This window comes from Nycticebus coucang, chromosome 13 (assembly GCF_027406575.1).
Source record: "Nycticebus coucang isolate mNycCou1 chromosome 13, mNycCou1.pri, whole genome shotgun sequence".
NCBI classification, from domain to species: Eukaryota; Metazoa; Chordata; class Mammalia; order Primates; family Lorisidae; genus Nycticebus; species Nycticebus coucang.
In genome coordinates this window covers 41280732-41304404 of record NC_069792.1, presented here as the reverse complement: position 1 = coordinate 41304404, position 23673 = coordinate 41280732, and the positions used below count along the sequence as shown (strand labels likewise).

The window sequence follows — 23673 nt, the reverse complement described above, 5'->3', positions numbered from 1 at the left end:
GCCTCTAAGGACATGCTTATTTTAAGACACTTTTGAGAAATACAGACAAGGCATTTTTAATAGATACTTAGATGACAGATCTGGTCATCAAGGAGGTCTAGACAATAAAGATACCAAAGTAGTTAAGATTCAATTTTTTAAGGTAACATATACATGTAGCAAGACCTAGAAGCCAGACTCTGTATTAGGTACCAGGAGGTATACAGAGTCCCTACCAAGCCACATAAGGCAATATAAAGACTGGTGAGGATCTAATCTGGAACAAACATCTGGAGTAGAGATAAAAGGAGGATAAGAAAAGATTGAGGCTAATTTTTCAAGATAACAAATAATATGTAACATGGGAAACATGAGCACCATGGACAGGTTCAGTAAGGACAAAGACGAAGTGTGCTCAAAGCGTTCCAATTTAAATGGAATTTAGCTAAAAGTCCCACATAGCTTACTCTAATGTCTCACCAAGTAATACCTATAGAGTAAAGCAAAAACTCATACACATATACCTAAAAAACCCCAATAAAGATGATGTGATGTCAAAATCTGAGAGGAATTTCAGTTATAAGGCAAAAAGAACTAAACTGAAATAAAAACAACTCCTAGAACATTTAGGCTTTGCCTCAAAAAAAACTCCTTCATTCTGAAAAAAAGGATGACACACATTCTCTGTCTGTCCATGAGGGTCTCTATCAATCTGTCATTACCTAATGTTGGTTACCTACGTACCTATTGCAAATCTAGAGTGCTTCAAAGGTAAAAATAGTACTGTTTTTCAGAGGCAGAAATAGCACTGTTAATTTATCCATCCTTGCCCTTTACCCCAACCCAGTATCTTCTTCTATCAATTCAGAGGTAAGTTCCAAAACATAAATAATTATGGCAGGAAGTTGGTGGGTGGTGGTGGAAGGATGAGCAATAGCCATCACGAATCATGGCTTGCATAATTACTGAGGTTCTCGTTACACATGTTTAGACATCGTAATTTTCCTTATGCCCTAAAGGTATAACATGTGGGAGAAGCACATAGTGGGGTAGAAAATACCATGTCAGTATCACAAAACTTTCCCAGCTAAATGCTTAACACAAACTGGGAATTGGGCTGGAAATTATCAACAATTTACTATTCAAATGAGATCTTAGTTAAAAAGAAGAACTATCCATTGTATAATCACATAGGAAACAGAACCAAGAGCAACTTCCCAAACCCTATTTGTTGGCAAACACCCAGTCTACAAACCCAGTGCTCATTCAAGGATAAGAAGAGAAAAAAACCATCAGAATGTGTGGAAAAAAATCTATAACCATTTGAGAGAAAGTATAAATTAGAAATAATTGCTTATAGAAAACAGAAGAAAAAAATTCTTATTTAGAAATCAATCAAACAACACAGACCTGTATTAAAGAATGCAATAAAAAAAAAGTGCAGATAAAATGGGAGATGGAATGGGAAAGATAGAAAAATAAAAACATTAGAATTAAGAAACCTGGGCTATCTAGTACCAAAGCCCATTCATTGCATAAGGTGAATACATGGTAACTAACAGATCAAAAATGACTACAAAACTTAGTGTGCCAACCCATGTCCTTTACAGGAAAAGTGTGCCAACCCTTGCTCTAGGCTCTTCCTATTCTTTATGTATAATACTTATTATCTGATATTATCCTCCCAGCAAATAAATGTAGCCTAAATTCCTAAATGTAGATTTAATAAGTCATCTTCTAATAAAATTAGTTCAAATCAAACTAAAACCATGTATACTGTTTTTGATCAAACTATAGTAAGCTTAAACTAAACTATTTCAGTTCTAAGTTATAAAATATCTTTAGGTTTATATACTTTCCTCTTACCTATCTGTGGTAAGCAGAGCCAAGCTATGAACATCTTGCTTTTCATTTGCTTGCTTATGCAGCTCATCAATATAATCTATAAGTTTCTTTTCAGCTTGTTCAGCTTTCCATCTCTTTTCTCTCTCTTGGTCTAGCTGTTCAACAAGACACTGAAAGAAAGTAACAAAATTATATGAATTTAGAAAAGTTATTTAACTTCTCACTGCCTCAATTTTCTCATTTATAATACAGGAATATTAGTACCTCTTCAAAGAGTTATGGTGAGAATTACATTAATGGAAATAAAGCATATAGAATAGTGCAGAACAGGGCTTGGCAAATAATAATCACTCAATAAATGTTAGCTGCTATTATTGTCATAATGATTATTATTTTACCTGCTATTATTGTCATAATGATAATTATTATTTTTCTCAATATTAAAGTCTCCATAATTGAGAAAAAGGAGAGGAAACCAGTAGTCTGAATGGTGTGAAATATTTTGAAAGGTAATTCTATTACCAAAAGAACAGTGTACAGTACCATCAAAAGAATAACCATAACTTCAACAAATAAGGGCAAGTTAATGAAAAATATAAAATAACGAATCAACATGTTTCAATATAAGTTTCTCAATGTAAGAACTGTTAAAGCAAATATTGAAGAATTTTTATTTTACCTTTTTATTTTTAGATAGGGCTTCACTATGTCACCTAGGCTGGTCTTGAACTCCTGGCATAAAGTGAGCCTCCCACTTTCGCCTCCCCAAGGGCTGAGATTACAGGTGTGAGCCACTGAACCCAGCCTGAATAATTTTTAAATTCTCGAACACTGCTTACCTGCCATCCATGAGTCTAACATTTGATTTTAGGAGAGTCCATGAAAATCTGGAAATTATATGTAACATTTTTTTGAATGTATATAAAAGTATATTTCTTTGAGGAAAAGACCTCTAGATTTCCTTGATATTTAAAAGTGTCTAATACCCGAAAAAAGGTAGGAACTACCACTTCACGAAATAAAAATTTGGGGCGGCACCCGTGGCTCAGTGAGTAGGGCACCAGCCCCATATCGAGGGTGGTGGGTTCAAAACCTGGCCCTGGGCAAAATGCAACAAAAAATAGCCGGGCACTGTGGCGGGTGCCTGTAGTACCAGCTATTCGGGAGGCTAAAGCAAGAGAATCACCTAAGCCCAAGAGCTGGAGGTTGCTGTGAGCTATGACGCCACAGCACTCTACTGAGGGTGACAAAGTGAGATTCTGTCTCTAAAAAAAAAAAAAGAAATAAAAATTTGGAATATTAGAACTATCTCTCCCTCCACAAGCATGTGAATTCACTTAAAGCTGATCTTAAATAAATGTGCAATTTCTATTCCTTTAAAAAATTTACAAAACCAGGGTGGTGCCTGCGGCTCAAAGGAGTAGGGTGCTGGCCCCATATACCAGAGGTGGCGAGTTGGGGCGGGGGGAAATGACAAAAACAATAACATTTCACAAAATCTGAAATTTAGGAAGGGATTGTCATCACTCCAATAAAATTATAAACAATAATTTTTGCTCATGCAAACATACATAATTTTGGGGGGACTTTGTTTTTAAAACTAAGATTATTCACATTCATTTTTTTCTTAATCTTATAAATCATACCCGGTAAGTATTGTCTTCTGAAATACTTTGGTCTACTTTAATAATTTCAGTCTTTGGCTCTTCTGATTCTTGTAATATACGACAGTTTGCTAAAGATGATCTCACATATAAATCTCTAAAGTAAGGTTGCTTCGTTTTACGATTACAACTGTAAAGAAAAAAATACAAGAAATATGGGAAAGCAGAAGCCTAAAAGGTGCACACATTTGAAAGAAAGTATAGTGTTTATACTACTTTTACCTAACATTAACAGTTATAATCATATATGGAAAAAGCTTTTACAAAAGGATATTTATTAAACAACAGAAACTTGAAAAAACTTTTATGTGTAAAACTATACATTTTATAAAGGGTGTGCTTTGTTGATTAATTAATGAGTTCCTCAAGACTTTTGACAAAATAATGACTCTATAAATATTTAGCATTCAACGTACTCAGGTAGGGTAGAATTCTTGAGTATACCAGAATAATTTAAAAAGTATTCTAAGTATTCAAGACTATGGTAAGATGACACCCAAGAACTTGGAAAAGAGTAAATATAATTATCCTTTGGGAGTTAAAAGTTTAAAATCAACGCATAATAGATCAAAATAAATAGATTTTATTACTAGGCAAAGACCAAAGAGATTCCAGGGTATTTGATGCCTCATAAGTGAATATGTATCAAATGTATATATGTAAAAATAATTGAATAGCTATGGAAGAATTAAAACAAAACAACAAAAGAATAAATTTTAAAAAGGAAAGGAGAAATACAGAGTCAAAAGTTGACTGTATCTATCCCAGAGTACCAAGTATTGGTGATCTTAAGTGTGAAAATAAAGATATTAGACTCTTTTACCCTGACGGCATTAAACACAACTATCTTATTCACATCTGAGCCTAAGCTTAGTAAGTGCTGCCTGAGTAGGTCTTGGGTTCCATTCCCATCAGTATGCCCACAGAGAGAAAAGGCTAGTTATGGACACTCAGGTGTTTTAGTCTTATTTCCACTGTAAATGAATGTAGTGGAATTTTGGTTTTATACATTAATTTCACAATTTAGGTAATGACACAGAGATCCTTTTATATAAATTCGTATGAATGGACTGACCACACTTGGGCCACAAAGCCTAAAAAGTCAACTCTTTGCCCTTAGTAAAGGGAAAAAATATCACCATGAAATAACTAACTTTAAGGAATATGCCCGCCATATTAACTTATATGCCTTATTTGAATTTTTAAAACTATAATAAGTACCTTACAAAAGCAGGGTTGCAGTTTTTACTGTGGTGCTTAATAGTTTGAATAGTTTTGGCATAATATGGGATTTTTGATCTTCGAGGAACTTTTCTACTACACTCTTTTCTGTTTCCATAGTCACTGTCAGAAGTTATATCTGTGTCTCTTTTTGGTCTTATGTCTTTCTCAGGAATATTTTCTATTGAATTAGAAGTCTAGAATAAAAAAACCAACAAAGTTTGTTAAAAGTCAACTGAGTATAAAAAGATTGAAATGGGAAATTTAATAAATATTATGATTTTTTATAAGATTAAGGACTTATAAATTAGAAATGTTTGAAATTAATGATGGGGAATTTAATCAAGCAAGCTTCTGCCAGGTTGACTCCTTGCAGATAACAATTATAAACTCTGGGAAAAATACAAACCAAACCAAACTAAACCTACTTGAAGACTTTGAAAAGTGAATACATGTAGATTATACTACAGGAGAGTTAACACTTGGAAAAATGGACCAGAAGGGGTTGTTTCTGTTTTAAACCCAAGAATATATCACAATCAGTAGTACCATGCAGGGATTCTAAATCTAAGGCAGGAAAAAAACCACCGACTTTGGGGCCTGAAGAACCAGAGGGCAATAGGGGTATAATAGGGTCTGACTGCAAGTAGCCTGGTAAAGGAAAAGAAATAAAGTGAAATTTAAATTGTTGCCTAAGAGACAAATTTATAGTTTGAGTCAAAACAAGGTAAATTTTTGTTGAAACAGAAATGTGAATACTCTTGGAGAAGTAAAACAGAATCTAGAGTCACTCAAACATAACATTTGAAAAGGATGCATTCCAAAATTACTTACTATCGAAGAACCAAGAAAATGACCTATTCTGAAGAGAAAAAGAGATCAGTGAACATCAAATTTGAAATGACTGTTTGAATAAGCGAGCAAGAACTTTAAAATGATGATTATAACTATGCTTAATAAGATAATAAGAAAATATACCTGTTGGAAATAAGAAGATAAGGAAACTCAGCTAAGAAATAAAAAGTATACACAAATGGAAATTCTGGAATGGAAAATACAGTGTCTGAAGTAAAAATTGATAGATTGACAGTAGAAACGAAGCAATAAAAAGTAGATGAACTTGGCTGGGCATGGTGGCTCATGCCTGTAATCCCAGTACTTGGGGGGGCAAAGTGGGTGGACTGCCCAAGCTCACAGGTTCGAGACCAGCCTGAGCCAGAGTGAGACCCCCATCTCTTAAAAAAAAAAAAAAAAATAGTTGGGTGCTGTGGAGGGTGCCTGTAGTCCCAACTACTTGGGAGGCTGAGGCAAGAAAATTGCTTGAGCTCAAGAGTTTGAGGTTGCTGTGAGCTATGATGCCACACCACTCTATTGAGTGTGACAAAGTGAGACTCTGTCTCAAAAAAAAAAAAAAGTAAATGAACTTGAAGATAGTGGAAATTATTGTGAAAAATACAAATAAATAAAAGACGATAAACATGTATAGAGCCTTGAGGAATTGTGGGACAATATCAAAAAGTCTAAGTGGAATGTGAAAGAAGAGTATAAGGCAGAAAAATATTTGAAGAAATTATGACCATAAATTTCCCAAATTACATATAGACATAAATTTACAGATTCAAAAAGCTCAGAGAAACTGCAAGCAGGATAAATATGAAGAAAATCATCCTTAGGTACAATGCAGCCAAAATGCTAAAAACGAACAGCAAATTCTTGAAAGAAGCAAAGAAAAATGGAATAATACATACAAGAAATCAAGGATTCGAATTAATACCAACTTTGCACTCAGAACTATAGAGGACAGGAGATGGCAATGAAAAAGAAATGTGTTGATGTAAAATTCTACATCCAGCAAAAATGTTTTTCAAGAATGAAAGTGAAGGTTCGGTGCCTGTAGCTCAGCAGCCAGGGCGCCAGCCACATACACCGGAGCGGGAGGGTTCAAATCCAGCCCAGGCCTGCCAAACAACAGACAATGAAAACCAAAAAAAAAAAAAAAAAAACCCACTTCTTTTCAGTATTTCCCATATCTTTGAGTAAAGAAAAAAGATCTGGGGTGCCAGATCAGGTGAGTAGGGAGGGTATGTTAATTTACTGGCTAAAAACTCCCTAAACAGATAGTGCTGTGTGAGGTGGTAACAGCTATGTGATGTAAGAGCTATGTTGGCCAAGTATTTCAGCTAAAATTTTTGTAAGTATTTCTCTATCGATGTCTACTTGGTCTGCAATATTTCTCACAATCTGGTGATGATTTTGATGCATAATTCAACAAATGTTTGCAATGTTTTCATCAGTTCTGCTTGTTACTGGCTGCTCTGATCTCTCTTCAACAGTGATGCTTTCTCTCCCCTCAGAAAAAAGTTTAATACATTTGTAAACTGACATTTTCTTTACAGCATTATCCCCCTTGGACTAACATGTTACTGATTTCATGTCTACTCTTGCCAAGTTTAGCAAAAAAATTACTAATGTTTGTTGCTCTAATTCAAGCCCTGATATTCTAGTGACAGCACACAAAAACATGCAACAACAATGCCACTCAGCAAAACCACCATATGTAGACATGAACACAATACTGATATACCAAGGTTATGAAACCAAATGGAGTTGTTTGTAACAGTGCTGCCAATGTAAGCACACAGTGGCAAGTTCGCAAATGTAATTGCCAGACCTCATATGATGAAATAAGTATAAAATAGATATATGAAGAAGTTAAAATGTTAATAAATCTAGTTAATTGGTAAATATATTGGTATTCACTATGAAATCCTTTCAAATTTACTGAAGGATGAAAATGTTCATAATAGGGTGGCGCCTGTGGCTCAACAGAGTAGGGCGCCGGTCCCATATACCGAAGGTGCCAGGTTCAAACCCAGCAGCCCCGGCCAAAAAAAACTGCAAAAAAAAAAAAATAAATAAAAAAAAAAGAAAATGTTCATAATAAAATGTCTAGATAGAATTAAAATTAAAGGCAAAACAGCTTTTCAGAGGTTGTAATTATTTATAAAGTCTCATGATTAAGAAAAACAAATGTCCTTATTATAGTGCAGCACATGTTTCATGTTATGACTTTACTTATAAATTCATACTTTTGAAATAAAATCATTTGAGTACAGCTTAAACAAAATTCAAATCACATATTTACTCTTTATACCAAGCAAGACAGCAAACAAAAAGTTTCTTCTTAAACATTTTTAATATGTGGAGCAGGGAATCACATTTCTTTCCAGATAAACAGACTCCTATTCTTGGCTAACAAAGTAGAAAGAATTGTCACCATAGCAGAATAAGAAGCATGACATAGTGGAAAGAATGTGATTGGCTATCAGGAGCTTTGGGTTTGAAGCTCAACTCTTTCTCTTAATAAAAATATCCTCTGTTATTACTTTTTTTTGAGACAAAGTGCCGTGGTGTCACAGTTCACAGCAACCTCAAACTCTTGGGCTTAAGCGATTCTCTTGTTTCAGCCTCCCAAGTAGCTGTGACTACTGGTGCCTGCACAACACCCAGCTATTTTTTTTTGTTGCAGTTGTTTTTGTTGTTTGGCAGGCCCAGGCTGGGTTCAAACCCGCCACCCCCAGTGTATGTGGCTGGTGCCCTAGACGTTGAACTATAGGCGCTGAGCCTAAAATATTCTTATATAAGTTATTTAAACTCCTGAGTTTCTCTTCTATAACAAGGACAATAATACCTTCATCTTTATCTACTTGATTTGGGTTGTTATGAGAATGAATTGAGAATTGCTGAAGAGCAACAGAAAAGTTCACTTTGAATTTAAATTAAGCTTAAATGTAAGTTCTGACATTGGCAGAAGTCATCCATTAGAAAATGAAAAAACGACACCAAGGAAATGGAGTTGCCATATGTATCAATGATGTCAAAGAATATGTATGCCAGAATTCTTGTCCCACTTCTATCACTATCTACGTATGTAGCCCAGATTGAAATCTCTAGTGCTTTCTGACACACAGAATCCTCATATCCTTATTCACTCTTACTAATCTAAGGCACACCTCTTATTTATCCAACTTTGTTAATATTAGAAATATGACAGTAGTTCAAGATTAAAAAAAACCCAAAGTGCCATAAGCCATTCCATAAACATTTTTCACTCTTTCTCCCTCCCTATTTTGAGAAAAGAAATTTGAGTATTAAAATTCACTCAAAAATTTCTACATCTAACTAACATTTGACTAATAGCCTCTATGACCTGTACCATAATCTTTCTATCCTAAGCCCAGGTAGAAGGCAAACAAAGTAATAATAAATTGCAATCAGACGGTGTTGCCCAGGAAAACAACTATTGCTGTGAACCAGAGCAAAAATGCTGGAGCAAGGGTTAGAGAACCGAATAGCAGTAAATTCTAGAAATGTAATTCACCCAGTTCACAGAATCAGTAGCAGGGTGAAAAAGGATTAACAACTCTAATGGGGTGGTGGTCCGCTGAAAACTGAAATTGAAGCAGGAACTATATAATTAACTTGCCATTTTAGAAGGGGTTTTGACTATTAAATAACTGTAGAGATAGTACAAGCCAAAAGTAACTCAAATATCCTTTATGTTAACAAACATCGAGTCCAAATAGTTCTCAGCTTGCTTAAGGTTGAAATAAAAGGTGGGTAGGGTGGACAAGACAAAAAGATTACATAATGAAGATGTAAAAAAAGACAACAAGGAAAGGAATGAAAAAATGTATGTTACGTTTTTCTACCACTACTACTGTAATAAAATCCTATTTCTGTAAAGGAAAACAAAAATACACATATTGATGCATTCAATATAGATTGCTTCTGGTTGGTTAGCTTATACATAATTTTTATTTTACATTTTTTAACTCTTTTTTTTCTTCAATAAAGAAAAGTAGGAAAAATAGTTACTTCATTGAGAAGCTGTAAAAATTGATCATCTAGATTCTGAAGTTTCATATCACTCTGAAAATCAGTTTCATGATTAACTTTTTCTGGCTCAGAAGATGGACACCCAGATATAAAAGATGGCATATCAGTATCTGCTGGTGAACTTGCAAACTGCTCCAAATGAGCTAACTCACTGTCAGGTGCTGTTACCACTGGCATATTATCAATGATCTATGACACAGAAACAAACCAAAATCCTTTTAATTTCCATTCACTTATTAATTAAAATTTGGTATCTTTTATATTAGGAAAAAAATCAATACTATACCTCATCTTCACTTATATTTAGGGGAGATTCAGAAGAAACTAAATTATCCAAAAGACCTTCTAAGCACTGTAGGTGTGATGAATTTATTTCTGCCATATTTACTGGTTCACCAAATATGTTCTTACAATCTAGGATTCTAAGCTGTGGCAAAGTCTGGAGAATAATTGCTCTGTACCCTTGAAAACATTCAAAATAAAAATTTAAACATTAAAGGAAAAGGTTATTTGTAGAACAAACTAAACTTATCAGCTACCAGATACATAACATGGATGATATAATTAGTTCAAGAAAACAACCAATAAACTTGTAACAAATGCTATTTATTCAACTGCTTCAGCATCCAATTAACTTAAAAAACAAACAAACAAAGAAAAAACTCTCTCCACCCCTCCCAAATAACCTTCCTAATGAAAGTCTAAAAATTATCTTTAAAAAATTTAAAGTTATGGCTGGCCACCGTGGTGCTGTGGCGCTGTAATCCTAGCACTCTGGGAGGCTGAGGTGGTTGGACTGCCTGATCTCAGGGGCTTGAGACCAGCCTGAGCAAGAGTGTGATCCCATCTCTAAAAATAGCTGGGTGTTATGGCAGGCACCTATAGTCCCAGCTACTTGGGAGACCGAGGCAAGAGAACCGCTTGAGCCCAAGAGTTTGAGGTTGCTGCTGTGATACCATGACAGTCTACTGAGGGCAACAAAGTGAGGCTCTGTCTCAAATAAATAAATAAATAAATAAATAAAAAGAAAAAAATAAAAACAAACAAAAAATTAGTTATAAATGTATCAAACAAGTACAATTGTGTAAGCTAACCTTTTATTTTTAATATGAATAGTATAAACATAAATACTGTAAATAAACACAAAGCAGGATGATGTGAATAATGATCAAAGTGCCCAAATTTCCCTAACGAGGTATCGAGCATTACTAAAACATTTCCCTTTAAATTACATGTAACTAATATTAAGATAGGTCATCTACCAAGTATTAAAGAATATGTTTTTCTGGTTTGAGTTGGTGTTTGGATATTACAAAAAAAGAAATGTGTTTATTTTCCCTAAGAGTAATTAAATATGTGAAATCTGACAAATTAACAGTAAATTGGTATTTAGGGTAAAAGGAATGCTTTAATTTTCCTTAAATGTAATTTTAAAACTAAATATTTTGGCTCTCAGTGGTGCCAGCCACATACACCAGAGCTGGCGGGTCGGAACCCAGCCCAGGCCTGCCAAACAACGACAATGACAACAAAAAAATAGCCGGGCATTACTGAGGGTGCCTGTAAGTCCCAGTTACTTGGAAAGCTGAGGCAAGAGAATTGCTTAAGCCCAAAAGAATTTGAAGTTGTTCTGTCGCCACGGCACTCTACTGAGGGCGACATAGTGAGACTCTGTCTAAAAAAAACAAAAAAAAAACCTAAATATTTCTTACAAAGACCAATGGAGTGATTAGAAGAAAAGAACTCCAAAAAGAAGGAAAGAAGTCTGGCAAATTAGTATTAGGAATTTTCAGGGAAGATAAGTCATTTCAGGAATAAGTTTCCTCTCAATTCTGGAGGGAGGGTTACCATATTAAGTATCTAATTTAGAAAAGAAAGTAAAAATAAAAATTCAAATTGTAGAAACCAGAGGTTAAGACAAATTTATTAGGAAAAAAAAATCTAACCAAAGGGTTAGCAGAGAAAAGAAAAATAAGAAATTAATGGAAATCTTCTGCTAAGAAAAAGGTTTCCCCCAGAAAACTCACACCTGTCCCGATCTTAAGAAACTAATTCTTGACTATTATTTTCTTCTGTGAAGTAAAATTATCAAAACAAGTTTCTATATTGTGAAAAGCCTCTTTCTAGCTGCATGTGAATAACAAAATTGAGCTTCTGTAACAAACCCATACCCAAGCAGTTTTTTTTCTCCTTCCTACTGTAGGCTATTTAAGTTCCCGCAATGTTCATGCACATCTTTAAATGCATATTCATATTCTACACATTTCTGTCTTATTGGTGGTTAAGCAATATAAGATAAGCATATTCTAAAAACAACAGCCTAGTATGCTTTATCTTTCATAACTTGATTGATTCTAAATTGGATCAAATGGCATTTCAGCAGCATCATCTATGTATACAGAGTGGACACAAAGTTCATATGTAATTTAAAATAGTTTTACATAGTAAATTGCAACATGAACTTTAAGGACACCTTGTGTTAACTTGAAGCTTTAAAAAAATCAATACTATAATAAATTCAAATGGCATAAAATTAAAAAGATATACCCAAAAAGTATAATCTTTTCCCAACGTTACTTGATCTTGTTACCCAGTTCCCTTTCCTGCAGTTAGCCAATAATATTAGTTTTTCGATGTATTTTTCTAGATGTTTTCACTCATCAAATATGTGCTACTTTTCAATTTGCTTTTCTTTCTCCTACTCTATCTTGGAGATGTCCATTAGTAAAAATAGTCAATATTTTTTTTACGGCTGTAAATATTATATTAGAATATATCATAATGATCTAACTTTGAGATATTTACTTATCAAATATAAAACTATTTAAATAGGAGAACTACTGATCCATTCATCCTGTGTTCTTTTAAAAGCAATTTAGTTTCTCTTAATAAACTAATTTATTTGTTTCCCCAAAACATAATACAACATTACCAAGTTTAGACTAAAACCAAAGTCTAATAAACACCAATTTCAGAAAATGAAGCAGCTTTGGATGTTAACTGTTACAAAAAGCACTAATTGCTCATACCTGGTAGATGACAGACAGGATTGTCCTCTCCATCTTTTTCCAAAATAAGATTGGTCAAAAAGTGTAATCCTATCGTACACTGTAGTAAGTGATGAATACTATCTATACAATTACTATGTAGGTCTATATATTTAAGTTTATGCTTAATTCCATGAAGGGGGATCAACCCTGCAATAAGAAAAAAAGTTTTTAGATGCCACAGCAGTAGTCTTTTTGATAGCTAACTAAAAATAACTGTTACATAAGTTATACTTTAAGAGGCTAAGGAGTAACATTAATAAGAGCTTGCTTATTAATAAGATATTAATAACATATTAATAACATTAATTACATTAATTAATTAATAACATATTAATAACAGCTACCTCTAATGAATATAATATCAGTAAAGGTAATTGTTAGCCTGAAGAAACACAGGTTTAGCATTTCTTTGAGCTCCTAATTCTGAGGTTCCTAGGCTCTGACTCTCTACAAAACAAAACAAATTGAAAGAACCTTCCCACTCAATGCATGCACTTATCTGAGAACAAGCATGAAGCAATGGCTTTAGGCTCTTTCAACACATCATTTTTGATTAGCAGACATAAGCAAAATGCTGTAGTCCAATCCAATTTTGTCGGTTTGAATATAAAATAAATAGAAATAGCACTAATTTAATTTAGTTCTCTGGGAATTATCTTATCCGAGCATTTGGTAGCAGATACTATTGGTGCCTGGTCCACAAGGACTTCAGCTGTGGCTGCTGTGGACAAGGGTTACATACACTGCACTGGACTCCCATTCCCAACCACATAAAATCAACTCTCCACTCAGTGGCCAAAATGATCTTTAAAAACAAACCTTTCTTACATGGCAAACTTGATACTGCCTTAGTCTTTTCATGTTCTTATAATCTAAGTTGCTATCATTTACTGATGTATTTATGTATTTATAAATCATCATTCTAATAAGTATAGAAGTTACAAGGTTGCCTTTTATTTTCATCAGTCTTTATCATTATCTGATATTAAGTTACTAAAATCCACCCTTTTTAGGTGTAGAATTTGATGCATTTTAAAAAATATATGCAGTTGTAACTACCACTCTTCAATTGAAATACAGAACATTTCCATCATCCCCAAAGGTTCTCTCATATAATAATTTTTTTCTCATCTCCAGCCACTAGTAATCAATAATTTTTGATTTCTGCTTCTCTGTCTTTGTCAGAATGTCATAACTGGAATCATATAGAGTAGCCTTTTGAGTCTGGCTTCTTTGTTTTAGCATAATTCTTTTTTAGATTTATCTGTGTTGCTGCATGTATCATTGTTCATTTCTTATTTCCAAGTAGTATTCCACTGCATGGATATAGTGCAATTTGTTTATCCAGTTGTTGGACATATGGGTTAATTCCAATTTTTCAGAGGTTATGAGTAATCGTATAAATGTGGTCATATAAAAAGCAATAATATTAATATAGCACATGAATATACACATACAGGTCTTTATGAGGATATGTTTCAATATTTCTGGGTAAATACCCAGGAATGGGATTGCATGATTATATTTAAGTGTTCGTTTACCATTATAAGAAACTGTACCATTTTAAATTCTACCGGCAACTTACATAAAGTTTTAGTTGTTCCACAATCTTACCAGCACTTTGCCAGCTTTAAAAATTTTTAGCTATTTTAGGTGTGAAGTGGTCTTAATTTGCATTTCCTTTATCACTAAGGATGATTAACATTTTTTTCATGTGCTTACCTGCCATTTGTATATTTTCTTGGTGAGGTGTCTGCTCAAATCTTTGCTTACTTTGGGGGAGGGGTTGATATGATCTTATTTGTTTACTTGTTCTTCTTACCCACTATAATGTAAGCCCTGTGACTTTCTGTTTATTGTTATTTGTTCATCACTATAGAACAGTGTTTGATAGAGTGATCTTCAATAAATATTTGCTGAGAGAATGAACTACCTTATCCGATAACAGTCACATTTTTTAGATAAGAAAACCTCATCCAAAATGTAAAATATCTTGCTCAATATCATGCAGCAATAATAGGGCTAGGGTTGAAACTCAACTCTAATGCTTTCATATGAGTCTTTGGGGTAACAAAGGTTTTAAAAAATTAAAATATAGTTGCTACTTCAGTTTAAAGGTACAGACTAGGTCTTTATATTTTTGGTAGTCTAAGCAGCTGGCATAGGGTAATATTTTTCTAGTGGGGAGAAAAAGCAAGTTAATAAATGAATAAAACTATTTCAAATATGATAAAGATTATGAGGATAATTAGAGGAATTTTGCTAGTTTGAACAGATAATTTTAATAGTCACGAAATGTTGCTAAATTTATAAATTTTATCACTTTAATCAATTAAAAACAGTCAAATCTTCATAGCTATATCAAAGACAGAAAAAATAACTTCATTTGTTCCTTCATTTTTAACAGCCTTTGAAATGTCACATAACTTTACTGTTCAACACAGTAGCCTCTGCATGTGGCTTTTTATACTTAAATGTAATTAAAATTAAATAAAATTATAAATTCAGTCCTTAAGTTGCACTAGCTACACTTCAGGGGCTCAACAGCCAGATTGAGCTATTGGTTGGCATACCAGATAGCACAGATGTAAAACATTTTCACCACTATATAAAGTTCTGTTGGAACTATTCCACTCTATGTAACAGCATACTGATTAATTATGTAAGATTAAAACATTTCCCCCTAAAATGGGTCCTTCTCATCTGAGTTTTTCCTACTGTTTTTACTCAGCTGTGGCTTTGGCACCAAAAACATAAAACTATGAGTGAAGCACACTTTCCAGTTAGACAGTCAAAAACTGGGTTACTATTCCGAGATTTCTTTTTTTTTTTTTGTAGAGACAGAGTCTCACTTTATGGCCCTCGGTAGAGTGCCATGGCCTCACACAGCTCACAGCAACCTCCAATTCCTGGGCTTAAGCAATTCTCTTGCCTCAGCCTCCCGAGTAGCTGGGATTACAGGCACCCGCCACAACGCCCAGCTATTTTTTGGTTGCAGTTTGGCCGGGGCCGGGCTTGAACCCGCCACCCCTCGGTATATGGGACCGGCGCCCTACCGACTGAGCCACAGGCGCCACCCTATTCCGAGATTTCTAACATGCTGAGCTAACTCATCGCATGCAACAAACATTCAGCATTACAGCAAACATAAGCATATGTACTTACCACTAAGATCATTTATGTTGTTATAAGATAAATTTAGTTTAGTCAGATTTATTAGTTCTTCAAGTCCTAAAATAAAATAAAGTCTTTGTAGGATTTAAAGAATTAGAGAGATATAGCATTATAATATTATTTCAGACTATTTTGAAGCAAATCTATCTAGTCTTGTAACAGTGAAATCAATTTTATTGGTATTTTTGAAAAAATACTTAGTTTTTTGAAAAATTGATATTTTTTCCAAAAGACATTTTCTAGGGTTAGTTTTCAAAAGTTTATTCTAATATTTATTCCAGTCTTTTGGGAAGAAAAATGGACTTAAATCATCTTCCTTATGTTAAGTATTATATGAAAGTCACCTACAAACCTTCTATTCTTGTGATCAAATTGCAGGACAAATTTAAAGTGCGTAGTTTCGTCAGTGTGCTTAGCCCTTCGATTTGACTTATTTGATTAGATGACAGATCTAAATGTTGTAAATTCCAAATATGATCAATAGCTTTGATCTTGGAGATGTTATTGCAATGAAGATTGATGGCATGAAGGGATGAATCTAAAGATAATTCTGATATGCTACAAAATAACATAGATATTATTAAAAAAAAAAACAAGTAAAAAGTAGATTTTAAGAGTATGGTAGACTAAAATTAACCAAACAGCATGTAGATAGTAAACGTACCCTATTCATTCCAGAACGAAATCCTTATTTATGGTTGCTTTGAAATGTCTCATACAACACAGTGCTTCTTATCACACAAACCAGTATTCTGGACCATTTATGCCAATAAGAAACCATTTCTAGCTTCTATTTGCAAAATCATCAGCATAGAATGATAGCAGTATTGCATAGCAGTCAATAATTGTAAAGGCTCTGGAATACTAATACCCCAACTAAAATCTGTACCACTTTTTTGCTGTGCTACCTGAGCAAATAACATTTCTAAGCCTCAGTTTCCTTATCTTATTTAATTCTTTAAAATAACTCTAAGCAGTAGGTTATCAGAAGGAAACTCAAGTTTATAGAAATTAAGGCACTTCCCCAAATTCTTGCAGTTATTATGTTAACAGAACCCAAGTATAAGACCAGATCTTATGCTGGAGCTTACAAATTTATCTTCTTCACTGTCCGCACCGGCTATTTAATCCACATTGTAGCTGATTTTTCAAAGAAAGTACTGCTTATTGCTATTTCTAGTGAAAAAGTTCCTGTCTTTCCTTGTTGAAAGTTCGAGGGCACCTCCTCTACATAGAACTAATTTCTTCACTCCCTCAGTTACTATCTATAAATTCAAGCCTCTCCTGAAGGTAGTAGCTTCAGGAACACATAGTGTAGGTGCTGGATGAAGCTACAGTCAGGAACAGGGAAACACAATGTTTAGGTGTGTTGGATGGAGCTACAGTCAGGAATAGGGACACATAATTTTTAGGTTCTGCAGCAGCTATATCTAAGAATAGGAAACCTAACTGTATCAGTGGGGTATCATTTGTAAATTTCACACCAGTCAACCTCTAAAAGTGATCCATTGAAGCATTTCCTAATTATCTACCTTCCGTTCTTTACTAAGCTTACTTAGTACCAGACTTTATTTATGCTATTAACACACACTCTTTTTTTTTTTTTTTGCTTGGCGGGGGCTGGGTTTGAACCTGCCACCTCCTGCATATGGGGCTGGCGCCCTACTCCGTTGAGCCACAGGCGCCGCCCTTAACACACACACTTAGTGATAAACGCTTATTTTCTGACATACGTCAGTTTCTGGAAATAAATATGGTGCAGATAATGTAGGATAGTACAAAAAGCAGCGATTAGACATAAACAGGTTGGAATCTGAAGTTAATTAGTCACCAACTGCAAGCAGTTGGGCAAATTATTTAGATTTGGGGTCTCAGATTCATAACTTGTAAAATGAGAAAAATTACTACCTTGTACACACACACACAGACTGCATTCGGTACACGCAGCAATTATTAAATATAAATAACCCTTTGAAAAGCATTTTCTTGGGTTCATATGGCAAATTTTAGATCAGAATCCAAAACAAGATTACTTATCAGTTGCAATGTTAGCATAGAAAGGGTCACTCTACAAAGGAACAGCATGTGCAAAGGCACAGAGAACCTGACTATGAAACTGCCTGTATTTTAATATGGTTAATCTTAGAGCATTAATTGGAGAAATGGTAGGAGACGACTAAGGAGACAGAAAAGATAGAGAACAATCAGAAATTCAGAACAAATAATCTCATATGCCACGCACAAGTTTGGGCTGCATAAGACAGGAAAACAGCAAACTAAATATGCTATATTTAGTACTTTCAAAAACTATATGAACACATGTATTATAGTGCTATATAAAAGAGAAATTAGAATGGGAGAAAGAAAACTGAGGCAAAACTAATGCAATGAGGGGCAGCGAATGCTTTTTTCAGGGTAGGAGAAGCAGAGGAGACGAACACGAAATCAACAAAGAAACTGGACACAGTGGCCAAATAAAGTTGATTTTACTGCCAAAATAGGGGTGGGGGAGCAAAGAAAGGAATAATAACCAATTAAGAAAGAATAAACAGCAAAAGCAAGGGTGGTCAGGAATTGGGGGGGGGCAATTTCAATGCTAAGCAGAGCCGTGGGAAACGCCAGGCAGCAGACGAGGGCGGGAAGGAATGCAGGGCTCATTCAATCTGGCACCTGGATAGAGCACTTTCGGTGGCACACGGCAGCCCAAAGCCAGACTGCATTCATGTGCGGTCTTAGCGGGCAAAGCAGGGACGCCCCTCCTTTCCGCTGACGCCGCCCGCCGCCCACAATCCCAGGCTTGTGGGTGCGCGGGCCGCTCCCGACTGCGGAGCGCCCTTTACCTTCGCAGGCCTTTGTCCATGAAGCATATATCTGCGCAGCTGCTGACGCCGTCCTCATTTTCAACTTCTGCCTCCACCGCCGCCTCCATGGCACTTAACTGGCGACGGGGAGTAAGATCTTAACTGGCGTCCAGCGCTGGGTCCGAGAGACCGGAACACGCCTCCGGGGAGCGAGGCATGTCGGCCCGAGGGGGCGGGGCGAGGATTCTCCTCCAACCGACAGCCGGGAACTTTCCCGCCCCGACTCTGCCGGAAAGCTTGATCGTCACCAAGGGCTTTCCCTCTTTTACGGCATCTGTTGTGCTATTCTTGAGGCGTGCCGTATAGCGAAGCTCCTTTCTGGGCGTGTGGGAATTGAGGCGCGAAGGGATGTATCTTATTTCTGTATGATTTTTTTCCGTAATAGATGTGTGACTTCTGAAGCCGGTTTCATTATCTTACATAAGTGTAAATTGTTCCCTCACTGGCCATTGCACTTCCTGTTGATTCATCGGTGGGATGCCTTACTGTATGCCATCATTTTCCCTGTGGGATGAAGAATAAGATGAAGCCCATTATTGTTCCTGATCCAGTGAAAGAAACCCAGAATTGCTGTACAGCATGACGAATGCTACAGCTAAATAGCACAGGAACATCTAAGCCAACTGTAGAGTGTGGGTAGTGGGTAAATTTTCTAAAAGGTAGTGACGGACAACTGAGTAGTCTTACTAGATTAAGGGTATGGGGCAGGGGCAGGAATGATGTTATAGGTGGGAAAACAACACTTGTATGAGGTTAAAGAACTGCTGGCTAGATTGCTCCCTATGTCATGGTAATATTAAAAAATAGAGGCAAGGTACACTAGTCCTCCTTATCTGATAGGATTGCAAGACATTATAGCCCCCATCAGCCTGTCCCATAGATGCCTGAAACGGCAGATCGTACTGAACTCTGTTTGAACTATGTTCTTTCCTTCTAACATACCCATGATAAAGTTTAACTTATAAATTAGGCACAGTAACAGACTAACAATAAATAATAAAATAGAACAATTAGGACAATTTACTGTAATAAAAATTATGCAAATGTCTTCTTGTAGTGTACTTACCCCCCACCCCACTTTTTTAAATTTGTTTTGAGACAAGGTCTCACTGTCACCCTGGCTGGAGTGCAGAGGCATCATCATCATAGCTCACTGCAATCTCAGACTTCTAAGCTGAAGCTCCTCTTGCCACATACTTCTGAGTAGCTGGGACTACTGGCTTGGCACCACCATGCCCTCTCATTTTTCCGTTTTTTAGAAGAGCCGAGTGAGGGTCTTGCTCAGGCTGGTCTTAAACTCCTGGCCTTAAGTGATTCACAAGATCCTCATGCCTGGCCTTCAAAAGTGCTGGGATAACAGGTTTGAGCCACAGTGCAGGGCTTCTTCTTCCTTCCGTTTTTATTCCTTCTTCCTTCCCCATCTTCTTCCTATTTTTCCCCTCCTCCTTTTTCTTCCTTTTTCCTTTCTATTCTCCTCCTTTTCTCCTCCTCCATCTCCTCTTCTTCCAGAGAGGGTCTTGCTTTCCTCTTCTTTTTGTAATGATGTGAGATGACAACCTCAAGGGCTACTGAATCACTGATGGGCAGATAGCATATACTGTATGGCTATGCTGGTCAAAGGGATAGGGTGGAATGGAGCTGTTCAGTATTCCATCAGCTACTCAGAACAGCATGCAATTTAGAACTTATAAATTATTCATTTCTGAAATTTTCTATTTAATATTTTTGGATCACAGTTGGCTGCAGGAACTAAAACTGCAGAAAGCAAAACTGCAGATAGGAGGGAATTACTGTATATCTCAAATTAGTGGCTACTCATTAGGAACTAGATAAAAGTACAACTCTTTTCCTTTCTTTAAATTTTTTTCAAACAAAAATATCTTATTAAATACTTGTACATAGAAGAACACATTGCATTAGGTTGCCTATTTTATTGTTTACATGTAATGTGGAAAAATTGAGGTTAATATACAACAAAAATCTTAAAATTAATTTTGAGTATAATCTGATTTGATGGTTGGTATTTTATATTGAAAATGTTTTACTTTGTGTATTTTCTTTATATTAACAGTTCATTTATATGAACTACTAAGTCATAGTCCAATTATTTTATTTTATATTTAAAATTTTGTTTCCTAGCTTTCAAATCTAACATTGAAGATATTTCCAGGCTTAAATGCCTTAATTCAGCTACACCCACCGTATTCTGAAATTCATGGCCACAATTCACTGTTTCCTGCTGAAGGGTTAGGCCTTGATGCCCTATTCAACAAGAAGTTTAGAAATGACCAAAGTGCCTCCATTTTAAAAATACCTGTCCTTTGTATGACCTGAACAGCATAGCATAGCATAAATACACCCTGCAACTCTTTTTCTTCTGTTTTAATTTCCTGAAAGAAGGGTAACTAATGCAAGTTTAAAAGCACTAAGATAAATTCCTGTGTAGGAGCAATAAAGATTGGCATAAAAACAGCTGTCTCAAAAACGAGAGTATCATCAAACTAGGTACCCCTGTTGCACTTACATACATCTATAACCACCCTTCTTTCCCCCCTGCATATTATATTAAAATTAATGATCTGGCCAGTAGGGCAGTTACAACATACATTCCAAATTTCTTGACATCAACCGTCCATCAGTTTTGTGTGACCAAAAGGGAACAGGCTGTGGTTAGGTAATGGTCTTGGGGTAAAGGGTCAGTTCCAGTGGTTGGTAGGTTAAAGAATGACTGATTGGGACAAGTACATTATTGGTGGACAAGCTGGACATTACCAAAGAGTTTACAAGAAAATATATAAGTGTAAATCCATTCCTGGGTTGGTAGGCATTTAGGCTGTTTCCACATTTTGGAATGGATTAACAAGCTGTGGTATATGTATACCATGGAATACTATTCAGCCATTAAAAAAAATGGAGACTTTGCATCCTTCGTATTAATCTGGATGGAAGTGGAAGACATTATTCTTAGTAAAGCATCACGAGAATGGAGAAGCATGAATCCTATGTACTCAATTTTGATATGAGGACAATTAATGACAATTGAGGTTATGAGCGGGGGAAAGCAGAAAGAGGGATGGAGGGAAGGGGGTGGGGCCTTGGAATGTGTCACACTTTATGGGGGCAAGACATGATTGCAAGAGGGACTTTACCTAACAATTGCAATCAGTGTAACCTGGCTTATTGTACCCTCAATGAATCCCCAACAATAATAAAAAAAAAAGAAAATATGTAAGTGTAGAATTAGCTTTAGAAGGTGGTGTGTTGTTTCTCTCAACTACCCCTCCACTTACTGGAGCTTTTCCTTGTTTATCAGTAAAAATTCTTTCCTGCTTTTCCTGGTCTGTGATTCAATTCTTTGCATTACTGAGAACAAGAACTCACAAGAGAACTTCTTGGTGCCCAGTGTTTCATATAATCACATGCTTTGCAATGTGTCTGCAGCTCCTTCCAAAAGGAGGTGAAACTGGAATCTACTCACTGGCTTTACCATCCTCTAGGTCAGCCATTCTCAACCTGTGGGTCGCGACCCCTTTGTGACAATGAAAATACATCCTGCATATCAGATATTTACATCACGATTCATAACAGTAGAAAAATTACAGTTATGAAGTAGCAACAAAAATAATTTTATGATTGGGGGTCACCACAACATGAAGAACTGTATTAAAGGGTCGTGGCATTGGGAAGGTGTAGGTAATAAACTAGGAGTTGAAAATAAAATATTGAATAAAAGTTGTTTTCTGGATAAAAAGCTCCCAATCTAGGGAACTGCTGGGAGCCAAAATACCTCATGAAAATGCCCCTTGCTAGCTTGCTTGATTGCGGTTTTACGAGCAAACTATTCTCAGGAATTCAACCATAACAGCAACGGTACTTTCCCCTTGCATAACTCCTCAGAAATGCACCCCCCACCTTAGGGACCTTCTCCTAGTAATTCTCCAGAAACTAGCCCTCCCCCGCCCTGCTAGGAATAGCCCTTAGTTACTTCCTCGTTTGAATGCTTATAAGTCCAGCTGAAAAATAAACTCGTCGGAGCTTGATCAGACTCTTGACTTGCTCTCATTCTTTCGTGTCTCTTGTCCCCTCATTCGACTGACCCTTTTGTTTCCCAGGTCCCCATTGAATTCCCCATGGGCCAGGGCAATTGGCGCCCAAACATGGGGTGAGGGTACGGGGGTCTCATCGAACGTTGCTGCCAGTAAGGTTACCCTTATCATTGGATTGCTGCAACCCGAAGGTTGTGAGTGAAAATCCGCACTGTGATCGCCACGCCACAAGAAGGACGTGAGTGAAGATCCGCACTGCGATCGCTGCAGAATTGCCCACCTGTGAGTCTGATCCGTCAAGGTAAGAGAAAGCAACGAGTTTATGGGACAAACGTTAAGTAAACATGACTTGTTTATTCAGGGACTCAAGGAGTCCCTCAAGACATGAGGAACTCGGGTAAAGAAAAAAGATCTCTATAAATTTTTTGTTTTTATTGGTGATATCTGTCCTTGGTTCCCCCAAGAAGGCACTATTGATGTTCTGAGATGGACTAGAGTCGGTGATTGTCTAAAAGATTATTATAGAACATTCGGCCCTGAAAAAATCCCCGTTTAGGTATTTTCCTACTGGAATTTGATCTATGAAATTTTAAAAATTTACAACCAATGGCCTGATATCCAAGAGGTTGTTAAAGAAGGGGAGAAGGTGCTTAAAGAACACTCCAGACCACCCTCAGCCGGCCCTTCTGTTTCTGTTCCTATGCCTGAGCCTGACACTCCCCCCAATCCTGAACCTCCCAAACCTCCTGTTAATTCCCTATACCGCTCCCTCGAGGAGCCCCCCCGACTCCCTCTCCCCCGAAGAAACGACCACCCAGGAAGAGGAGGCCACTAAGTATCACAATTCTGACTGGCTTCCCTTCCCCTCGGTCCTAAATCATCCCCCTCCCTATGCTTCTGCCCCTCCATTTTGTGCTCTGATCCTAGGCATAGA

The 23673-nt window shown here is 36.2% G+C and overlaps 1 protein-coding gene across 7 annotated transcripts in view; it reads right to left on the bottom strand.

The window, feature by feature from the left end:
* The window catches only part of LRRCC1 (leucine rich repeat and coiled-coil centrosomal protein 1), a 36327-nt gene extending 17254 nt beyond the window's left edge, over positions 1-19073 (bottom strand). The window contains exons 1-9 of one of the 7 annotated variants that reach the window (XM_053559116.1): positions 18673-19073; positions 16185-16390; positions 15824-15889; positions 12638-12805; positions 9895-10070; positions 9588-9797; positions 4710-4906; positions 3471-3618; positions 1846-1994 (exon numbers count right to left, since the gene is read on the bottom strand). In XM_053559116.1, the coding sequence (XP_053415091.1) occupies positions 1846-1994; positions 3471-3618; positions 4710-4906; positions 9588-9797; positions 9895-10070; positions 12638-12805; positions 15824-15889; positions 16185-16390; positions 18673-18761 (1409 nt within the window). In that variant the 5' untranslated portion in view covers positions 18762-19073. Of the gene's footprint in view, positions 1-1845; positions 1995-3470; positions 3619-4709; positions 4907-9587; positions 9798-9894; positions 10071-12637; positions 12806-15823; positions 15890-16184; positions 16391-18672 lie in introns of those variants that run through there. The other 6 variants (XM_053559119.1, XM_053559115.1, XM_053559118.1 and 3 more) reach the window with 6 other exon arrangements.
* Positions 19074-23673: the final 4600 nt, after the last annotated feature.